Raw genomic sequence first — 17,229 nt, 5'->3', positions numbered from 1 at the left:
TTCCTCCTTCAGTGGTTCCTCCTTTGTACTGGTTCCGTGTGCTATTGCCACCTTCAAATGTGGTAGGGTTTCCAATAGATCTCCAATCTTTACTGGTATAGTGGCCTCAAGGACTTGCTTCATGATATTATTTTCCCAAATTGATTTAGTGAAAGGAGATTCATAAGTACTTACTTTTTCCTCCTCCATGACATCTTGGATCACCTTTCTCGCCTGACCTCTTCTTTTCCATACTCATGTCAAGATATGAAGGTTTTCTCCTTTGCATCCGCATGATAGCCAATACTCCCTTTTCTGGCTATACCACCTCAAGCATGTCCACACTTTTCTGTTTGGGGTAGTTGGCATTGTTGTGGTTGCCTAGTCTGCACCACTTACAAAGCATCCCTCCAGTCTATCCACCACTATGACAATCATGTGCGAAGTGTCCCCATTCATGACACCTCCTACATTGTATCATAGGCTGCCCCCTGGAGTTGTACTGTATTCTTCTCTTTGGAGTGTTGTTATTATTGTTGTTGTTGCCTCTCCTGTTGTTTCAGCATCCTCCAGATGATGCTTCCGCGCTTGTGTTATGTAGAGGAGTGGAAGGAGGTGTGGATGGTTCTCCTTGAGTAAACAATACTTGAGCATTGTGAGCCTTCAAATTGTAGGGGCAGTCCTTAATAGAGTTCCATATGTCACAGAATGCCTTTCGGGGACAATTATTCTTTGTGTGTCCTTCTTTCTCACATTGTGGGCACCATAGTTGTTTTCCTTCTCTTTTCTCCTCCTTGCTTGCAGTTAGTGCCCGCATCATCCTCATCATGTCCTTCCTCAAAGCTTGGATAGTTTTAGATTCATCCCCACTTCCTTCTGAACTCTCGCTTCCACTTCCATGTCTTCTTCCTTTAGTAGTTTTGCTTTCATTCTCTATATCCATTGCACGAGTACATGCCTCGACAAATGATGATGGTGGAACAATTTTCATTTTCCTCCTTAGAGAGGGAGTTAGCCCTTCAATAAACTACCTTTTCTTTAGCTCATCTGCAGGTTTGTAATCCAATTTCCCTACCAACTCCTTTAGCCTCCTGCTATAAGCTCTCATCGATTCATTTTTCCCTTGTCTCGTGTTGTATATCTCTGTTACAATCTCATCATCATCCCTTAGGAGTTTGAATTCTTCCTCGAAGGCCGTGCGGAGATCCTTCCATGTGGCCTTCCTCCTAGCCTCCAAGTCTGTGTACCAATCAATAGCCATACCCCTTAGGGTGATAGGAAATGCCTTTAACCATTTATCGGTGTCATTCTCCCCATTCACCTACCATATAGTAATACAAATTTTACAATGTCGTGTTGGATGCTCGGTTCCTTCCCTCGTAAATTTTGGCAGTTTTTGCTTTCTTGTAGCCATTCTATCTCTTTTGCTATTTGTCTTCTGGGTTGCTAGCGTTCATCAAATGTCTCCTAGTGTGCTAGCATACTCGTACTTTAAATTTCCCGTACGACATGATTGTTGTATGTTAGAATTCACATACAATAGAATTCTCGTATGACAAAATTCTCGTGTGTCGGAATTCTCGTACAATATAATTCTTGTACGACAGAATTCTCGTATGTCGGGATTCTTGTACAGGACAAATTCTCGTATGGAATGAATTTCTTGTTCAGGAAAGATTCTCGTACAGGACAAATTTTCTCGTACAAGATAGATTATCCTATAGGATTGATTTCTCGTACAAGACAAATTTATCATAGAGGATAGATGTCTTGTACACCAAGTCTCCAAGACTCTAGCCTCTGGGTCATTTTTCCACACAATCGTATGAGGTTGGCGGTACTCAAAAGCTCGTTCTGTACTGTGTTTTGAGGAAGTGCTCCTTGCTAGCTTCCTCTTGCATGTACTAGCAACCGAGACTTCCCTTGTTTCCACTAACGCTTGTCACCTACTTCGTCTTTTCTTTCTCCGTGGTTGTTTACGACCCATACTTGTGATAGTAATAGCCTGCCAGTTATTCCATCTGCTTATAGTAGGACCTCCAGGTTCGAACTTAGGCAAAGACGTCAAAATGTAGAATGGTTACAGTACAGGATAGATAAAAAATGAATTGGATATTACCAATACCAATCTAAGCAATAATTATGAATGACAACCATATCTAATATTCACAAGGGAAATAATATTCTTTATTTATTGCCAAGAACCAACAGTACATCAATCATGTTCCAATTCTTAAATAGTGCTCGGTTGGTTAGGGAGGCCAACGCACCCCCTCGCTTCCTAACTAACCCAACCCAATTACTATCTTTAATTACATAAATGCTTTATTACGCCCTACAGGAGGCTTTGACAAAATATATAATATAGGAGCGGATAAATTTAGCAGAGGATTTATTTGGTGCAGCGATTTATGATGTATGGAGCAAAGGGATAATTGTGGCATTTCGGGACATTGTTGAGTGAATTTATAAGGGGCTGAAGATTTATATAAATTTTCTGAAGGCTATATTACTTGAGCAATATTATATATCTCTTCATGCTCGACTATAGTCCATCCTTAATTATCAAGCGGACCACTGATATCGTGTTTTATTATATTTGTTGTGGGGGGGCTTGAAATATCATATAAATATATTTGTCCGCGTCTGAGTTCATTTGTGAGAATTATTGAAACCTCCTTTGGTTCGAATGACTAGCAAAGTTATTTTTCTTTGAATTTGTTGTTTTCATGAATCCCTATAGTGAACATTCTAGTGCTGCTTCACTCGGCAAGCATTTTGCGGGGAAGTTTGATAGTGTAAGAGGCAGTCGACTAGTTCATGAGAAAAATAATACGCACAGGAAATATCTCTTACGAAGGATGCCATTATCAATGATATGGTAGACATGACCAAAATGAAGTTGTAGGCATACATATAATTTGTTGTCACAGCTTCGGGGTGCTTGTAATGAATATCCCATCTTGAATTGCAACCAAAATTTTATGAGTTCGGAAGTGTTTGGAGACAAGGGAATTATTCGCTGAGATATATATATTCTATGATTGAAGTTTAAATTTCAAGATTATAGAGTGAACATAAAATAATTCATTCTTTGTGGCATTTGATATTCCACCTAGCCACCAACTGTGCCTCCACTATAAGCGGTTGTTATTGAATTTGCTTGTACAAGTAACTATTGTTAAAATTCATGCTAGTTGTTGTTATCTTGGTATAACAATCAGAAGGTTGACTAAATATTTGCCAATTCAAGTATATGAAGCATTGTAATTGGGACCTTTGAAACAATTATTATTGGAGCTACTCACTGAATACAAGAATTGAAGCACCAAATATTTTAGCGGCTTATTGTGCTATCACCTGAGGAATAACGCTCGTCTCAAGGGCAAATACATACTTGCATATTATTGGAAGAAGTCGTTGAGGATAGTGAATTTGGAAAATATAATCAATTGGATGCAAAGAAGACAGACACTGTTTATCTTCCCCATTGAGCCTTGTTCAATTGGCATAATATTTGGCATGATAACGTGGAGTGACAAAAAAATAAAATCGTCTTGTATAGCACTTAGATGTCTAGCAGGCCTGGATACATATATTGCACAGTGGATTTTTTTGCGACTTTGATAGTGATTAGAGCCGACGTTATCTTGATTATTTGAAGGAATGTTGATTTATCATCAGCAGGTTGGCCAAGTCGTGAGTCTGGTAAACAAAACAGATTAACAAGATTGCTCTTCTTATCGTGATTGTAAATATTGCAGCAGGCAGAAAACTGAAGTTTTGTTTGGCCCTGGTCTGTGTGTTGACCGACTGAGCTGGGGGTGACTGTTAGCTTGATAGTGATGGTGTAGACATTCTGGCCGAAATGCATAGGGTTAGATGATCAGGGACATGTTAGCAGCCCACCAGTAACAGGGATCATAGTGACCAACTTTTGGAGATGATGTTCTAGGAATAAATTTAAGGAGGAGCTAAACTGTTGAATAGAGAAACAAACTTTTCAAGTATCTGCAATATCTTCAATCTGGATTCTCGTATTGATCTTTTTATTTCAAGTTTAACGATTAATCCTATTCAGTTCTGCTTGGTACCACAAAGCAAATCAATTGAGATAATCAGGCTTTGAGTAACAAAAATTCAAGTTTCTGCATTAGGGATATTACACAGGCTCTTGCTTATTGCGGAAATAGGCTATTGCTCCATTTATTGATCCAACATCTAGTTGGTATTGCAAACTAGTTGACAAATTTCCTGAGTTTAAGCAGACACAATAGAACAGTGTGGAAATTTTTGGTGGAATTAGGTGTAATCTTCAGTTCATCCAAATTCAGTTTGAAGGAAGCAAATTAAGACAATGGAAAATCTGAAACACAAGGTGTTTTCAAAATATTTTAAGGAGACCTTTAATTGTGAACAACTAAGAGACTTGCCAAAGGAAATGAAAGTGGGAAACTGGTTATACATGGCTGGGTTGGAATTAGGCTCCATGACTTTGTTAAATGCCATTATTTGGAAGTTGGAGGTGATTGAAATGTATTTGACCAGAGTTGAGCAGGCAGATTGTAGGCTCCTAAATTGGGCCTTGCAGCCTACAATGGTAACCTTGGTCCAGCCTGGGTTCATGGAACATCTACATAAAGATTTGAGGCTTGTACTTGCTTCATGTCTTAGTGAGATTATGCGAATAACAACCCCTATAGCAGCCTCTAACGCTAATGTGTTGAGGAAAGTTCTGCAGCTGACTGTGGAAAACTTAGAGGGATTACATGATGAAAAAGATCCTGCTATTGCCAAGAAAGTTAAGATTTTAGATATTATAGCAAAGAAGAGAATCATTTACATTATGATTGACCTTGAATGCAACAATTTAATTTTTCAGTTGTTATATTGCTTCTTGTTTGGAATTAGGAAGCACCATTCAAGGAAAGTAAAGGCTAGCATGCACACCATTATATCCTCAATTTTTGGTTCAAATGTTGAAATCTGCAAGATGTTACAGTCAATCTTGTTATCTTTTTGAAGGAGGGAACAATTGCAAAGGATTGTTCAAGTTTACGCTCTCATCTACAGCCTTCGAGCTCGTGGAGGAGTTAATTAAGCATAGATTCAACAAATTTCAGGATCTCATGATGGATATTGATCTGATCTCCATGGGTTTACTGGTTAAAGGAACTCCTATGAGGCTTTATGGGAATTATAGTAGTGAGGAGGAAGGTAAAGTGATTCAGACCAGCGATTGGAAGAAGATGGATAATGAACATACAAGTTTCTATGTTGGTGATTTGGAGGTTATTCTTGACAAACAGTTTGATGAAGTTGGCAAACAATTTGATGAGGGTGGTCCTACTTAAAGTAATAGCATGTCGGAATCTTTGTATGATGAGCCTTTGCGTGAAAATGATAACAAATGCAAATCAAAGGAACAAGGAAATTGAGACCTATGATTATATTCTTGAGAGGTGTGATGAACCATGTGTTTCTTATACACATGATATCAACTTCAAGGAACAGTCCAAGATGACACTACAAGTCGATGAGTTGTGTCAACATGACAATAATGAGATGCATGCCTTAAAAACACAGCTGAAGGTTAGTGAAGACATGGTTGTGGCATCGTTGGTACATAATGACAACACTGACAGGATGATTGAGGATCTCCATAGAAAGGCTCAAAAGGGAGTGGAAGGGGATTTACTTGTTGATTTGCAGATAATCAAAACAGCTCTTGAATCTATGAAATCGAATTATTTGTGCTTGCTATCCGATAGGGATCATATTCTTAAGATCGCTGGAATATATGCTGATCAGTTGAGTAAAGGAAAGAATGAGATTGTGGAGCTCTGTAGGGAACTTAAGGATGCTCAGGAGGCATTGGATGATACACAAGTTACTCTTCTTGAAGCAAAAAATCAGGTTAGGGTCACAAATTAGACTAGGGAACATGAGAGTAAAGTGAAGCAACAATTTTTCCAAGAAGTAATTAATGAACTTGATAGCATTCAATAGACTTATGACTTGGATAGTTGTCCCAAGAGACCAAGTACCAAAATTTCAGATCACATTCAGTTGGTAGACAATCCTTTGTTTGAAGTAGATGCAGATTGGGATTTCTGATAATCGAGGGAGATCCTCTTGACTGTCATGAAGAGGATGATCTTGACTCTAGAATTTTGGATCCAATTACAGTTCATAGTGGTGAATCTTGATCATAGGATTGGTGCGGTGAATTGACTAGTGTCGCTCATCCATCGATCAACCCATACATGGTTCCAGATTCCAACTCATATATGGGTTGGATGGATTTCATACTTCAGCAGTTGAATAGATCTTGGTGGAGGATTGATGAGAGTTATGTTTTGATCATAGGGAATGATTTTTTCACCTTATTCTTACTCATGGCACCAATGTACTCAAGGGTTTTGCAAATTGGTGACGGCAATATTGTACTTTATGTGCCCTTGGTGTTGATTTCAGCTATTAAGTAGCTTGTTTCTTATATCAACAACTTAGTTTGGGTTGTCACCATCTATTGGGATACACATAGCTCCTTGATACATTCCTATCTCATCATATCTAATAGTCATGACAACATGATTTGGGATCTTGGTATTAGCTTGCTTGAGGTATTGCTCCTATGGGAAGCTAGTGAATGGTGTTGCAGTTCTAAGTCCTTCGTTCATATCAAAGTGGCATAGCATATTGTCAGAGCACTTTTTATGAGACTGACATGTGAACCAGGCATCACGATCACATGCACACAATTGTTTGAGTGCAAACAATCTTGACGAGGGAGGACTTTAATGTCCTCTTTTTTCTAGGACATTTGAAAATTAATTGCCCAACCCCTTTATATTAATATTGACTATTGAGGACTTAATACAAAGTTATTAAAGTTAATTTAATATTAAAAGGGGGAGTCAATAAGAGATGAACTTACAAAAGGACAAGGACGGGATTGGAAAATGAAGATTCAAGCATAGGGACATGAAAGGTCACAAGGTTGTGTTTTAAAAAAGGAGGAGGAGCTCATTTGAGTATGCTTGGATATTTGCTTGGTTTTTGATCTGCTTATTGATCTTTCTTGGAGAGTAAATTCGAAGGTTCAGCTTCAATCCGCTTGGAGGATGAAAACCCACAAGACGGAAGACGGTGGATGAAAACCCATTGTAGTTGAGGCATCATTTCATGTGTCTCACTTGTGCTTAATTCATATCTTGTTTTAGCATCTCCAATCTGACTGTAATTTTGTTTTTAAGATTGGATTTTTTTGGTGATAATAACAGTGATTGTATTGCTGATGTATAATGCAATAACAAACCTGAGATTGTTGGAATTTGTTATATTAGATGAATTGCTGGTTATTTGTTGAACATTTGATAAAGTCAGTTGCATGCATTTGCTGTTCAATATGTTTCGAGATTTTCATTTTAGAGTTTGAAGACGATACCAAGCCGGGGTATTACAAAAGCAAAACATTGGATTGTAGAGAAGTGTGTACTCTTGACTTTGGTATTCTATTTAACAGAGGTAAGGATCTTTAACTAATTGGTTTTAGAATAATAAGATTGAGCAGGTTCTATTGATGATAGAAACTCTACTCCTAGGAATATCTTAGCAGTTACATGGACTAGCAAGAAGTAGCACGCAAGTACTCTTTCCTCAATAGAAGCTGAGTACTGGTGAACTGTAAAAGCTACATGTGAGGCTGTTTGGCTTTAGAGGATGCTTTTTGACATGGAAATGTCTTAAGAAAGGCCTTCACCCTTGTTTTGTGACTACCAAAGGGTGCTAAAGCTTGCCAAGAATTGAGTTGTCCATGAGCGAACATAGCATGTAGGTCTCCATTGTCACTTCATTTGAAAACTTGTTGAAGATGGATTTGTGATGTTTCCATATGTTTCAACTGCGGATTTGACTGTAGATGTTCTAACCAAGTCTGTGAGATTGGACAAGTTTGTAAAATTTAGGGGCAACTTGGTGTAGTTAGTAGAATGACCATTAAGGGAGGATATTAAAGGTATATTCTTATATTTAATGATTGTATTAGTCATTTAGATAAGGTTAGTTGTTTTTACTTTTTAGTAACTTTCTTTCTTTTGTTTCAGTCCAGAATTATTTCTATGTTAGCAACATCGTCTTGTATTCTCTCTATAAGGTGTATTCCTCGCTTTTGTTAACTCATTTGATTATCATTTCGGTGTGCATCATTACTCACTGCCCTCCTCTTACTGTTGCCTTGCTGTCCCCAAATTCAGGCCTCTGTCCCCTGGACTCTGAAACCTATCCCCATGTCTCCACATCTCACCATCAGAAAACTCCGTGGAACTATGCTCTTTTATCTTGTCATTGCATTAGTCTAGAGCTTTTCTTCTCTATAATACCCTCCCATGACAGTACTATCAGGTGATTTCCGCACAAAAATACTAAATGTTAAGCTGTCATGATAAAAACATTACCATTAAAATCACAATAAATAAATCAATAAAATTGCTAATAAAAAATGGCATCATACTCATCATTATGCACAATGTATGGGATAAATAAAAGTTTTTTTTACTTATTTGAAAAGTAGAATTGAAAATCATCCATCAAGTGGTGGTGTAATGTCATTTGGTTGTATAAGTATTTGATGTCCAAAGTCTCAAATTTGAATTGTACCATGTGATAAGGCTTCCTACCATGCCATGTATCTGCTGCTGATGTGGTGCCAAGCTAGGGCTAGGGCCTGGTGATGTACCCAGGTGTCTTTTGCAGTGATATAAAATTAAAATGCATTAGGGTAGGACATTAAGGATATTATATTAAGATTTATGAAAACAACATGATCTTTTCTCTTATTTTGAAGAACTCTGATGTTTTTCTGTGGATTTTCTTTTTGCAGATTAAAGGAAAGGCTGTGGAGTAGATACATGCCAGAAGGCCTAAAAGTAAATAAGTATCATCTTGAAGACGACGCACCCTATCATCAATCTAAGGAGAATGTTGGACAGGATGTATGGGAAAATACTGCAGCACATCCTCATTCAGACTTGGAAAACGTTATTGATGATGTTACCAATTTCGATAATGAAAGTAAGAAACCATTAAAGGAGCTTGGTCTGAAAAGTTTGTTTGTTAGATCTGAGTCTACTGTTTCTATATCTACATATTGAAACAATTTTGTTCCTTTTTTAAACATTTGTCTTGGAGGTCAGAGCCTTTTTTTTGGCTTTATTGATTGATCATGGCAGACTGGTTCAGTCGGGGGCATTGTTTCGTATTTACAATTAGATATTTGAAAGAATTTTTTGTGGACATTCCTAGCAGACATGCCATTTTCTTTGAAGATTCTATTTATTGCTTTTATGTTCATATTGTAATTTTATTTGATTTATTCTTTATATGCATGAATTTATGAGAAAAGTAATATGTTCATATATATAGCAGGAATCTTTTCTTGAATATGATCTTTGACTAGACTTCGCAGCCAATTATGTATCATTGTGCTCTGATGAAATTTTACTTGATGCTTTCATCTTGAGGTAGAAGGAGGCTTAAATTTGATCCATATTTTATCAGGGAGTCATGGATTTTCATTTAGATAGATCTTAACTGAATCTCACATCCTTGTACTGCAGCTGACTTTGGATAAATACCTTTATTCTTCTGCTACCATCTCTTTGGCTTTGACATCTACTTTATACCTTTTGCATTGTTCTTGTAGTATCCAACCGCATAATATTATAAATTCCTTGCTGGCTTGTGTTTCTTATTATTTTGTCTTCAAGACTAGTGGTGTTGATAGTTAAGATTGGCCTCTAGAGGAATTTTCAGGATTTTTACACTGCTCATTCAATGGATCAACTGCTTGCACTGCTAAAGATGGCTTCACAACATGCAATAAAAATAAGTTTGGTTCTTAACTCAAACTGAAAGTTCTACCTCTACTTCTAAGTAGGAATGCAAGGAATCATGGATGGCTCGGGATCTACTAGATGTAACTTAATCGATGGCTCCATCCACCTAGTGCAAGCTTCTAAGGAGCACTTGAATAGTTTTCAAATTAATATTCCCTTTTCAATCCCATCAAATGCAAACTAAACGTTGAATATCAATTGAAATTAAGCGCTTTCTATCATTGGCTTACAACACAAGGCACACTTACAATCAGCAAGAGGCTAGTGGTCCGGACTCGTTGAGTCAATCAAGTAAACACCCACAATTACTTTCATTCAACTAAGCATTTCAACAATGTGAAATGAAATCTACTCCAAGTGAAGAATTGAGGAAACTAAGCAACACTTCAAATGAACATTAAGTAATTCACTTTGAAGAACAAACAATAAATTATCAATAACTTTGAGAGCTTCATAGTGATAATTTGATCAAGTCTTGCCCTTAGCTAACCTAATCTAATCTACTACTGGCTCTCTAATACTTGTCTAATCTAATAAATCTAACCCTTTACAAATGAGAAGATCTTGGCCTTTTATAGATGTCCAATTACAAGGAAGGCCCCAGACTGATCCAAGATCAAGGGCCAGGAATTATCCCTACAAACCCTAATCATGGTTGCCAAAGTTTCAACTAACATGAGGGCAGCAATTCATGGGTCTGTAAGAAAATTAAAATGATTTTTCAAACCAATGAGAGAATAGGACACTTGGACTATTACATAATAGTGTTATATTTATATCATATTTGATTTAATATAATATGTGTTTTCATAATATATTTATGTACTGCACATTGTACGAATATAAATACAAATATTATATACTATTATATATTATAATTATATACAAATTATATAATATAAATATAATGTGCGTTTATGAAAACACATGTTTATATATATATATTTAAAAAAAAAAAAAAATAGTTAATTAAAAAAATAGCTGATTAAAATAATACTTGAACAGCCTGCGAATAGGAGAAGGGAACATGAGAGGTTGGGTGCCTGGGGCTGGAATTATGAGAGAGCGAATCTGTGAATATATTTAATAGTGAATCTGCAAATCTTAGAAACTTCTTTTTATATCCCAAAAATAAGAACATAATACGATTAAAATAAATTTTAATTAATGATTGAAATTTATTTATGAAGGACGATAGGCTCTTTAATATTGGTGGAGGCACACAATATATCAACTGAAAATCATTTATAATTTAATCATGCTGATCCAAGGATAGTTAGAGTTGCAACTATTATTGATAAAAATAGCAATTCAATGGTATAGAGTGATTGCGGTGAAGATGAAGTTGATTTGACCAAGAATGCACATGGTTGCTGCATGAACGATGGTTACAGATATTATTGTTGTGAGGATTAACATAGACAAGCAATACTACTGCATGTATGCCCTCATATGGAGAATATCACATAGCTTAGACCATAACATGAAGCTATGTATGCATCCACATCAGCGTCTAACAAGGTATTGCTATCGGTCAACTCTAGTACACTGACTACTGCATAAAGCCCATAATGTGTAGTCATTGTAATTACTAAACAAAGGCTGTGGTGGAGTATCTATAAACATGAATCAATATTTGAATCGTCTGACATATGAGGCAATTCATGAGTGATGACCGAGATTCTTATATGGAAGAAAAGAGTTGACATCCCCCAATATGATGAAGACCTTTGAATTGGTAAGCAACTAAGTCGTTCCACCCAACGTGATAGATATTGGAAAACATGATGAATATCATATAATTATCCATAAATCATATTATTTAACCATTACCAAATGACATCAAATGATAATAAAGTTTGGGAGCTGTTTAGCGTACCTCTTCACACTTATAAATGTCAAAGCAAACTGAATAATAAAGATGTTACATCCCAATTTTAAATGTCCTTTATAGTGTTCGTTAAAATTTCAAAGTTTTATCGAGGAAAATGAAACACAAGGGGGAGGATATGCTACATCCCAATTTTTGGCTCAATTTTAAAATGTTCATATAACCGTTGAGGTTTTATGTAAAGTCAGTTGATAGGTAAAATTAGTTATGATCATGTGAAATGGTAAGATGGTTGATTGTTATAATTTCATATGAAGGTAACATGTTAGTCAATCATTATGATGTTATTATAATGTTACCTTGGAAAGTTGGTTATTCATCATAAATTCATGGGAAGTGAAATGGTGGTTAGCCATTATGATGGTATATTAAAAAATAACTTGTTGTAGCAATCGTGATTATATTGAGGAGTATGATATTATCGTTGAGAATTTCTTTCCATGCAGGAGCACGTTGAGGGGGGGGGGGGGGGGACATTGCCAGAAAGGAATTGGGCACGGTGGCACCACCTACATTGAGCAAATAAGCAGGAGTCCTAAACCACCACGACCAAGGAAAAACGACTAGGCAAACAAGGGTATACTAAGGGACAACTATGAGCTAACCGGTCCTACTTATATAATTTAATAATTACTCAAGCTTAAATCAAATTGAGAACTATAGTTACGACTAAGCAATATTATTTTATGTTTTAATATTATCTTATGTTATAGGCCCTATATCTTATGTTTTAATAACTAATATATGTTTTAATATATCCTTGGCAATAGTTTATTTCTTCTCTTGAGCGGCCACATTCTACATGGCTCTCATCGGCCTTTTATTTATTTTGGATGGCCACATTATGAATATTCATATTATTACATGAGCCGATGGCCAAAGAATCTTGTAACTCATGCCGCCTTTGTATCTTGCTCATAATTGAACTGAGAAGGCTATGTTTCACGTGATAACTCTTGATTGTATATATCTTTCTTTGCAAATTGAGACATTATTACTACCTCATTTTCGATCTCTGTTCTGCTCTCGATACTTTTCTATAATTAATTCACCATTTACGACGTTACATTTAGAGTTTTATATTAGTGCATAATACAATCATTGCAATTTGAAGCTTCTTGGAGAAGGCATCTGTGCATCAACTAGAGCTGTTCCTATTGTGCAAGTCCGACCAATAACCAGGTCATAGACCTGGTTATCTATGTATATGAATCAATATATTTTGCAAACAAATAGTAATGTATGAATGAAGCATTAAAGATTTCATGTGTTATTCTACTGATTTTAAATGATACGATTATCTTCTTTTGCATTGAATGATTGTGCCGAAATGCAATACTTGTATTTTTAAAAGCATTATTGAAATATAAGCCAATACGGGGCAGACTTATACAGGAGCTTTTTGCAATATGCTTCATGCGATGAGAACTTTGTATCCTAGAGGTTTAGATTTGTAAAGAACATACTTTTTGATGAAGGTACACTTTGATACGATTTGATGAGGCTGGCTCTGATACCACTTGATGAAGGGTGCTCCCCTTAATACCATAAACAAATAACAGAAATAAAGAAACAATAGTAATTGTGAGAACAAAATATGGGTTTCTTATTATCGCCGCAAATGCGAAATTACAAAATTCAGGATTACAATATGCTAACCCACATGGGTGCCTTCATTACAGTAATTTGTAAGACAAAGCTGTGAACTATCACCTAGAGCTGTTATAGACAATGTTCGGGCATTTCTTAAATAGACAATTTTCTGCTGCTCGGGAAGGTTCTAGACACTCAAACTTAAATGGATTTGATGCTTGCAGAAGGAATATATATAGATTTTCTGACTTTAATAACAAAAGACCAGTACCTTGTTAATTCGGGTGATAGAGACAACTTAGGTGAACTTTCACGTACAACTTCGTAATGTTCAATGCACTTGTACTGCCAACAATTTTAATAATCCAGATGCGACAAACCAATTATAATGCAATCTTAAATTAGTCCAGATTGAATTTTAACTCCGCTAAGAAGGAGAAACTGGACAGAGGTGCGGAAACAGTTTAATATTTCACAACACCTATGATGATCAAATCTAAAATGCTAATTGACCATGTCCACTTATCTGATATCAAAATCATTTTCAAAATTCTGAAATATAATTACAAAGGATGATTCGCCTGCAGTTTAAATCTCCACGCCATTTAAAAATAAACAAAAGACATTTTATTTTATTTAAAATAAAATAATGGAATTTATATTACAAAATCATAATAGGCCCCTTATTCCTCCATACAATAATAGAAATAAAAATACTTTCCCCTAAGAGAATATAGATGTAATTGTTCAGATATTTTTTTTCCATTTCATTATGTCCTCTTTTTATATCCTTATTATATCAAGGATGTGACTTTTCAAAGTAAAGGGACATATTACTTGAAAATAATTACACCCTTCCAATTAATAATTCCTTAATTGCACCCTTTATTTCTATATTCTTGGCGATGATAATATTATTCAATACTTGTTTGTATATTAAATAACGTTTCCAAACGAATGTAGATAAAAATCTTATCGGCATCTTCTATATCTTTCTCGTCAATTTATTGAGTTTAGTTTAGAGGGCTCCTTTTTTAAATAAATTATATGATGATCTCTAATCATAGTCGAATCTTTTATCATGTTATTTTAATATAACCTCATCTTCTATGAGGAATTTAATTTTTCTGTGGCCCTGTTCATTCTCCTACACGGGCCTGGAAAGATCGATTCCTTCCTGTATAGTGCTTTGACTGGAGAATTATTTCATTCGCATACCATTATTCGCTTTGTGCATATTGTCCTGTCGGCTTCAATTCCATGTTATACTCCTCGAATTAACAAAGACTCAATCTAGTTTCAACCATTGCCTTAATTCACAGAGGATGACTTTATCATGCAGCTATTGATCAAACAATGAATGTGGTCTGTTATGTCGTTATATTTTCATTCTTGCATCTCCAAATCAATTTATAAAATTGCTTGTTTATCCCTGAATTCTTCTGTCGTTGTGGTCGTGTAACACTAAACAACATTTTATTCTTGTATGTGCAGGCAACCATACAGAACCTCAATGTTGACTATCATCCATTGTGTCTTCCATTTATCAATTCGTGCCATACAATATTCTCGTGATGTCTATATTTGATAGGGTTTCGATTTTATTTTTATTAATATCTGTATGGTGCCGCAACTTTGTCGGGATAATGCCAAAAACAACTATTCTCAGTTTGACTATTAACTGACCTGTTTAACCACAATATCTGCATATACTCACGACAATAGTTTTCCGCCCAGAACCTTGGGTATTATCGGGTTTTGATGTTTGTCGGCAATGTTATTCCAATATCTCCAGGCCCAATAGTTCCAATTGTGCTTTGTTCTTTTCCTGTGTGAATATCTGATTGCTCTTAAGATGACAATTACATTAATGCAGGCAAATAGTTGGGCCTTCACTGGTGCAATAACCCTCATGTCTGGTCGAGTATTGAAAAAATGAAGCATCATCAATCTTGTAGATATTCATCTTCCTACTCCTCAACCAAGAAAATATAGTGCTGAGCATCTCCATGTAGATCATCCAGAATTATTCAATCTTTAAAACATGTCATGTGACTAGACTTGTATTGGTAGATAAATGGACTCGAGGAAATCTTCATGCTAGTGTGATACATACAGTTTTTGGTTCATTGACATATGTGCATATTATAAATTTTTTTGGGTAGAAGCTTCATATGCGGGATGTCCTAATGCATATACAATATGTGACTACAAGTCTGGCATTTAATTTGGAGGCGGGTATTTCTATGGTAGAATAGGAGGCCAAATGAAATTGATAAAACACTTTGTAATCCTAGCCATGTGTCAAAGATGTCATTAATGATTGCTCAGGTGAAAGATGTTCATGGGCTTTGATTGTTCCTACTACCATGACTATCCTCTCTAGCTGCAAAGTAGATGCTTTGTGGAACAATATCTCTATGCCGCGCATCACACTAAACACTGACCCATGTTTTGTAGACTTATATTGAACGATGCAAACAACATAGTAAGAATCATCACTACTACTGCATCTTTAAATTTTCCTTTCTTCAGCGAACCAACATTGCTGTCAATTTTTTATCAAGTCTCCAGCATTATTTCATAAATGGAGGTTTTAAATTTTGTCAAAATTTGGAGTCCCATCAAAACCTTTTTCCATTAGTCTACTCCATACAATATCTTTCCATGTAGTATAATTGTGTGAAGTTAAAAGTGGAGTTTTAGGTGAACCCATGATGCAAAAAATTAGAAGAGCACAAGAGAGAAAGAGAGACACAAGAATATAAGACACACCCCCCCTTTCAGTCAATCAAAGAACCCCCCAAAAAATGATGCTTTTGGCACTTTATATGTAGTGCGTTTACAATAGGCCACTTGTCAAAATAGACAAAAGTGGGCTTCTGATTTTTCTGTTTACAACCTCCTCTTGGAGTTCAAATCTAGTGCTTAGCAATGTAGCTCAGATATACAACAAATTTGAAGTTTAATAAAAAAAGACCTATTTCTAAAAGTGGTATTTTTGTCCACACAAACCTATAATCTCATTGCAGATCTGGAAAGTAGATGAAAAAAATGCACTTTCAAAAAAAATAGAACCTGAAAATGTGTCCATATGAGACCGAACGAAACCTTTGAAGTTGCAAAAATCAGGATTTGTGATTTATAGAATAATTTAGGAACAAAGATCTCAAACATCCAATACCCAATGTGTAGATCACGAAATTCTACCCCAAAACAAAAAAAATTGCCTGAAAAAATGAGTCCGTATGAGGGAGATATCACTGTTTGCAAATCACCTCTGCAATTATTTTTCCTGAACCACCGCCGTCGCACCTCCAAAAATCAATTGACTCTAGATTTCACCTTAGATTTCCGATTTTGATGAAACAAAAGTCGATTTGGGGGTTCTTTGACCTTTTGAATATGATGCCAATATTTGATTTGCACCAACAAGCTCTAACCTTGTTCTGCAAAATTTTTTTTCCTATTGGCCTAAAATGCTAATTTTTTCGCAGAATTTCAGAAATAAAATGCAAATCCGAAAAGCAAAAATGCAGAGATGCAAAAACATTCAGATCTGAAAAATTAATTGCTCAGATCTAAAGAGATCATACCAATTTCACAAATCAGGGCTTGGGGTGTTAGTTTGCAAAAATTTTTTGCCTCAAATTTGACTATGGCCTAGGGTAGGCAAATTTATAGTCAAAATTCACTGAATCGATGTTTTAGACGCAATGGTGAGGTCCACTTTGGTTCTAGACGTTTTGAACAGCTGCGATACTCCGGATTTGAATCGTGGTCCTCCGAAAGGTGAAGCAAAAATGGTTTCCAATGGCTATGTGAAGAGAAGCTCCCTTAGCTCTGGTACCATGTAAGAATTTGCCT

General features: G+C 35.9%; 1 protein-coding gene across 3 annotated transcripts in view; it reads left to right on the top strand.

Moving 5' to 3' along the window:
* The window catches only part of FTSH12 (FTSH protease 12), a 330,913-nt gene that overhangs the window by 23,800 nt on the left and 289,884 nt on the right, over positions 1–17,229 (top strand). For all 3 annotated transcript variants that reach the window (XR_016359778.1, XM_089812775.1, XM_089812774.1), the window contains exon 3: positions 8,864–9,054. Coding sequence is in view for 2 of the 3 variants with exons in the window: in XM_089812775.1 (XP_089668901.1) it covers positions 8,864–9,054 (191 nt within the window). In the remaining variant the exon portion in view is untranslated. The remainder of the gene's footprint in view (positions 1–8,863; positions 9,055–17,229) is intronic.

The sequence above is a fragment of the Cupressus sempervirens genome, chromosome 2 (assembly GCF_028749045.1).
Source record: "Cupressus sempervirens isolate cs-2001-9-10 chromosome 2, ASM2874904v1, whole genome shotgun sequence".
Lineage (NCBI taxonomy): Eukaryota > Viridiplantae > Streptophyta > Pinopsida > Cupressales > Cupressaceae > Cupressus > Cupressus sempervirens.
This window is presented reverse-complemented; position numbering and strand designations above follow the sequence as displayed.